Raw genomic sequence first — 6,350 nt, forward strand, 5'->3', positions numbered from 1 at the left:
CACTATTGATAAATATGGACGTCCTGTACTAATTTTGGTTTTGTATTTTTATAGCAGTTATTTTTACATGAAACTTTTTGCTGTATGAGGAAATTACCTAACATAGTTTATTGAAATAGTCAGTTTTATAATGAGAAACAAATGGTTCGTATTTCTAGCGATACGTGTCATACATTGATTTAAAGAAGTGTTTTTTATTTTAAAAAGAAATCACGGATTTTTGTAAAATAAAAAATAACGTCTATACAGTGTTGTCTACGTTGCACTTACCGGTGGGGCACGGTTGAGGTGCCCCGCCTCTATTTGACGTTTCACCGTGACGTCTGCTCAAACCAAAGATTACTTCCGCGTTCCTTGCATAGCAGCTGGAGCACTGCGAAGATGGCGGAACTTGGGGACCCCGTTAAATAACGTGTGGAAATCCAAAGGATCCGGACCCACAGAACCGGAGGCTGGTGGAGAGACCGTGTTCTCCAGGAACAACGCCCTATGCCATGGCGTCGCCTCATGCCCGAATCGGCCGACAGGCGTTGGCCGTACTGGATGTGGCATTTAGAGTTCCCTGCATCTTTATTATCGACGCCATTTTTAACTCTTACTATGATCCCGGGTCCGGTTGGGCCGGGGCCACTGGAAAGCTCTTACTCCAATTTTTGGGTAAGGTTATTCCGAAAACATATCTCCTGCGTGAATAAGTTTCGTCTGTGTCATCCATGACGTTAACTGTCATTGCTGGCATTTCGAACGAGCTGCTTAGTAGCTAGCCACCCTGCCACTTTGGGTCACCTGTCAAGCGCTTTGGCCTCTTGTTTTGCCACTCTTCCAAATCCGATTTAGCCACCGTTCGCTTGCTAATTGAGTTAACAGCTGGCCTTCTTTTAATGCTGTGAGCAGCGTTAGCTAGTATTATGTTTTATGCCATTCATGTTAAGATCTGACGTTTAAGTTTCCGTTTTGCTACGTAGTTCCACTGTCTGACTTGCTCGCTCGCTGGCTGGTTCTCGAATAGTTTCCCGCGGCCGCACACGCCCAAGTTAGCAAGCAAGTTGATGGCTAGCTATCCAATTAGCAAGGGCATTACACTCCACCTGCGCCGTGTACCTTACTAACACGTTGCTGTGGCTATGACAGGGCACTTTTTGTGTTATGCACGACAGTAGCTCCTAGGAAAGCTCTTTACCAAGGTAAACGATTTCCAGCTAACAATATGACGTTAATCATTTCATCATGCTATGCTTGCTCACTAGCTAATCGCTGTCTGGCATAGGCATCTAACGTTGGGTAGGTAGCCGGCCACATGTTAGCTTTTAAATAGCTTGGTGGCATGGTTATCCTGCTGTCTTGGAACTCTACACTAGCTGCAGTGTAACCAGCTTGATACGATATAACAGATGTGACCTGTTAAAATGCCACTAATTTTACCACTGTAGTGGGTGAATAATGAACATATAGTGTTAGCTAGCCAATTTAGTTACTAAAGTGTAATATTACACAGCTGTTTTGTCGAAGTGGCTGTACGGCTGTAGTGTTGCTATGGATTAAAATGGGTAACAAGATTATTCTGGTTTTGCAGTAGATGACATTGTTGTGCAAACGTAATTATGGGTATTAGTAACTAATTCACTTCGTCCGTGTTCATCTGGCCAGAATCACATTTTGACCTTTTGCAGTGATAACTGAACAAATTACATTTTAGCAAAAAGCTTCCCTGTAGTGTGTTCAGCATAAATTTTCTGTGCATAAACAAGAGCAGCCTTCCATTAAAATGTCATTGACATTGAAGGATAAATTGCTGTTTAATAAGGTTTTGTCACACCTTCTCAATTTAAAGTGGCAAATGAAGGCATACTTAAAAGCTGGATGCCCTTTAGGGTTTTCATGACATAATTTAATAGGTGTAAGTAAAAGTTTAATGTAGAGTATATGTATCAAAACTGGAGAACAGAATGAATGTAACTATATAATGTAATGTAATTTGGATATGGTCTTTATCCATGTAGGTATCCTGGTTTCCAGTGTGGTCCTGGTCTTATCTCAGAGGGCCCTCTTCAGGTTCTACATGCTCTTCCTCGCAGTGCTCCTGGGAACAGTGGCCGTCCTCATCAACTACCATGCCAGTTCACATATAGACTTCTACAGCACATACTACAAGGCAGCGCTGGGCTTCAGGCTGCTGCCTCGGAGCGGACCCACACTCTGGTTGGGAATGGCTGTTGTCCAGCTCCTGTTTGGCCTGGGGTACGTGGTGTTGCTAAACGTCCAGTCTATTTTTGCAGCCCTCATCGTCCTTGACATCATGATTCCCATCTGGGGGCTTGTCGTTGAGCTGCCCGTGGACGTGCGGCAGCTGGTGGCTATCACCTCTGGCCTGGTGCTGGCCATCAACACGGCTGTGTACCTGACCCTGAAGCTGAAATGGTTCTATTACTCCTGCCGCTACGTCTTCCTGCTGGTCCGCCACATGTACAGGATCTACGGGGTACAGCTGCTAGTGGAGGACACCTGGAAGAGGATCCGCTTTCCGGACGTGCTGCGGGTCTTCTGGCTGACGCGGATGACGGCACAGGCCATCATCCTGGTGTATGTGGTTAAGGTGGTCAGGAACGAAAACGGCGAGCAGACCTATCTAACCTGGGACGTGTTCTGGGACTTGCTCAGCAACCTCATCATCAGCGGTTGCGACTCCACGCTAACGGTGCTGGGCATGAGCGCGGTTATCTCTTCCATAGCACACTACCTAGGGCTGAGCATCCTGGCTTTCATCGGCTCCACCGAGGAGGAGGACAAGCGTCTGGGCTTCGTGGCGCCGGTTCTGTTCTTCATCCTGGCTCTGCAAACAGGGCTCAGTGGCCTGGACCCCGAGGAGAGACTGGTTCGGCTCAGCCGCAACATGTGCCTTCTGCTGACCGCCATCTTGCATTTCATCCACGGGATGACGGACCCGGTCCTCATGTCTCTGAGTGCCTCCCACGTCTCGTCTGTCCGGAGGCACTTGCCCGTCCTCTTGGTGTCCCTCTGCCTCTTCGTGCTGCCCATCATTCTGAGCTATGCCCTCTGGCATCACTACGCGCTCAACACCTGGCTGTTCGCCGTCACGGCCTTCTGCGTGGAGCTGTGCCTCAAAGTCATCGTGTCCCTGACGGTCTACACGCTGTTCATGGTGGACGGCTACTACAACGTCCTGTGGGAGAAGCTGGACGACTATGTGTACTACATGCGTTCCACGGGCAATGTCATCGAGTTCATCTTCGGTGTCATCATGTTCGGGAATGGAGCGTACACCATGATGTTTGAGTCTGGCAGCAAGATCCGGGCCTGCATGATGTGCCTCCATGCCTACTTCAACATCTACCTTCAGGCTAAGAATGGCTGGAAGACGTTCATCAACCGGCGGACTGCCGTAAAGAAGATCAACTCCCTCCCGGAGGTCAAAGGCAGCCAGCTGCGTGACATTGAGGACGTCTGCGCCATCTGCTACCAGGAGTTTGCCACATCTGCGCGTCTCACTCCCTGCCATCACTACTTTCATGCCCTCTGCTTGCGCAAGTGGTTGTACATCCAGGACACGTGTCCCATGTGCCACCAGAAGGTCTACATAGAAGAGGAGTCCCGGGACAGTGCTCCTTTTTCCAACAACAACGGCTATGTTGCCCCCAATGAGAATGTGGGCGAGTTCCCCGAAGCCGTAGGGGCGGAGGCTGCAGCAGTGGCCGGTGAACCAGAGCTGGAAAATGAACTCCTGGAAGATAATGACAGTATTGAGTACGATGAGGACGAGTGGGGGACACAGAATGGAGGAACGCCTATAGAGGAAGACTATATTAATGATGACACAGACTCCAGTGGGGAATGATCAGAGAATATTTAAGTTTAGCGTCATTATTGTCAACATCAGGGATGTTCTGTTTTTTCCTTTTGTCTCTTTTTTGTTTGTTTCTATGTTTGTTTATCAAGGGCTTATGGAGGGGTAAAAATTATAATGAGGTGTGTGGTACAGTGTGCCCAGGGGATACTGACATGTCCAATACAAGAGATTCAAATCCTTTATTTCCTAAGGATGCTAATAATCATATTTTTACTGGTTCACTGACAGTAAATTTGTGAAGATAGCCTTTGTATTAAAAAAGCGTTAAAATGACAGAGTTGTTGTTTCTGTTGGCTACATTGACCTGTGTTGGCAGCCCCACAGGCCATTTTTCTCTTTAAAATTTGAGGTTCAGATGGCTACCTCATTTACTCCCTTTTCTTTATCCTGGTGGTGAAGAACTACCAAAAAACTAGCTTCTGGTGACTTTCCACCTAGTTAGCTAGGTGGAAAAACAATTCAGCTTAACAGATTTAGATATCCTCATGCATTACTTTAATGTTAGATAATCAGGAGAGGAAACTGTTTTGTGATTTGTAGCTAGCATGTAAGCAAGCAGAAGTATATGAATAAAATGGAAAAAAGTTCTCTGTCTTCCCATGCTGTGAATGATGTCTCCATCTGGCTGGGCATGTTCATTGTTTACTTTAGAAATCATTTCTATTTTCAGGATATTCCATGATTGACATGGCTTTTTGCCATGCTGCTGCCTCTTTGGTGGTTCCATAAACACACCTTCTGTCTAAAGCAGTATAACCACACCCTGGCCTAACTGAGTACTATGTAGCCAGCTGTACTTGTAGAGACCTGCTTTTAACTCGTCACATACATAGTCTTTTCAGCAGGCCACTGTCTAACCGTAGGTGAATGTGGCTAATGGAAACAAGCTAATATTTGTTATGATGAAATGCAAAGAATCTCTTAAAATGGACAGGTCAGAGAGTTCTGTGGCAGAAAGAAGGATTTGAGTTAGTGTGATGTGCTGCTGTAACCACATATATACCTCCTCGCATTACTACTGGTCTCTTGTGTGACCTTGCTAAAATTGTGTACATTATTGTACATGTAATAAAATAGATTTTCCTGTATAAAAAAGAGGTATCCAAATGAATGTTTTGGAAAAAAGATGTTAAATTGGAGGAGATTATTCTAAGTGAGATTAAATTTAACAACTCAGCATTGTATTTTATTCAAACCATACCTGTGTTAATTGGAGATTTTGGCATTTCAGTCTGAAAGTTCCATAGTGTTTTTTAAGGCCTCTGCCAATTTTGCTATTTCAAATGCCACTTTATTACATGCACAACATATTTGTACCTTATGCTGAAATCACAAAATTGCTTTTTTTTAATCCAGAAATGGGTACACCGTTTTCCTAAGTTATAGCAATATGCCACTAAAAATTAATTTTGTGGATGTAATAAATTAAGGTATCCCTCAGTGTACTTCAGAGAAAAAGTTAATGCTGGGGTGTTCTAATCAGGAAGTTATATTCTGATTTTGTGGAATAGTTGTGTTTTTTTCTGAAATGAAGGATTTTGATTAGAAATTAACCATCTGCTTTTTAATAGAAGATGGAAACTGATTATTTTGCCTTTCAGTTAAAGATTTATGTAAATAAATTCCTCTTTCACAGTGCCTCTGTTTACATGTTATATGATACAACACTAGTTTGTGGATCAAGTCAAAATCAGTAATGTATATGAAGTAAAAGTACATCCATTCACTTCACACAGGGTTTTGAGTATAGATATAGGTACATTTTATAAGGAAGTGAGTACTACAAGCAGAAGAAGATGTTCATATGCTGGTAAGGTAATACCAGTTAATCTCATAAACCTACAATAGATCTGCAATGATCTTGCTGTTGAAAAGCAGGTCTGATGAAGTGAGTGAGTTATGTGAAATTTTGAGTTGATGCTAAAAAAAAGAAAATTCTGTCATGGCCATACTTGTTATTAGTGTGAAGCCACATTAATGAAGATGTCACACTTTTATGGAGTGCATTTTGGATGGATGCTTAAAAACTATATGGTTCATTTGCTTTCAACGTCAATCTGAAATTGGGCGGTCATATATGCTACGTTAGGGTCAAGGATTGTGAAACTCTCAAAACAAGTTGAAAACTGAAGTGAATGTTAGTGAAACTGCTAGTACGGAAGTACGTTCCTGCCCTTATGGCCGGTGCTGTGACTGACTAAATTTATTTTCACTGTCGGTGCTAGCCTCACGCATGCGTAGCACGGCTATAACTGCTTGTAGGTTCAGTATTCATAGTTTACCTCTGTCAATCGTTACATCGACTGCACGTCGAGTTTCGATTATTTAACGATTGTAGGCAACAATTATTTGAGCGCATCTGCGGGAGTCCACCACGAGGTGGTAGAGTTAAGCCACTGTCGCCGAGTTAGACACGTACACTCCTATTGGATTCATATAACAGCGCTTGTTTCATTATTTATTTATATGAACAATGCGAGTATGT

General features: G+C 43.8%; 1 protein-coding gene across 1 annotated transcript; it reads left to right on the forward strand.

Annotated features, from left to right (window-relative positions):
* The first annotated feature begins 371 nt into the window (after positions 1 to 371).
* Positions 372 to 5,052, forward strand: rnf139 (ring finger protein 139). Its single transcript, XM_036515616.1, has 2 exons — positions 372 to 657; positions 2,001 to 5,052. Exons 1-2 carry the CDS (start codon positions 495 to 497, stop codon positions 3,851 to 3,853), a joined length of 2,016 nt encoding a protein of 671 aa, XP_036371509.1. The 5' UTR covers positions 372 to 494; the 3' UTR covers positions 3,854 to 5,052.
* The last annotated feature ends 1,298 nt before the right edge of the window (positions 5,053 to 6,350 follow it).

The sequence above is a fragment of the Megalops cyprinoides genome, chromosome 21 (genome assembly GCF_013368585.1).
Source record: "Megalops cyprinoides isolate fMegCyp1 chromosome 21, fMegCyp1.pri, whole genome shotgun sequence".
Lineage (NCBI taxonomy): Eukaryota > Metazoa > Chordata > Actinopteri > Elopiformes > Megalopidae > Megalops > Megalops cyprinoides.

Coding starts and splice junctions, on each gene's coding strand:
- rnf139 (XM_036515616.1), top strand. CDS start 495: ATGGCGTCGCCTCATGCCCGAATCGGCCGACAGGCGTTGGCCGTACTG. Junction 658..2,000: donor GCTCTTACTCCAATTTTTGG/GTAAGGTTATTC, acceptor TTATCCATGTAG/GTATCCTGGTTTCCAGTGTG.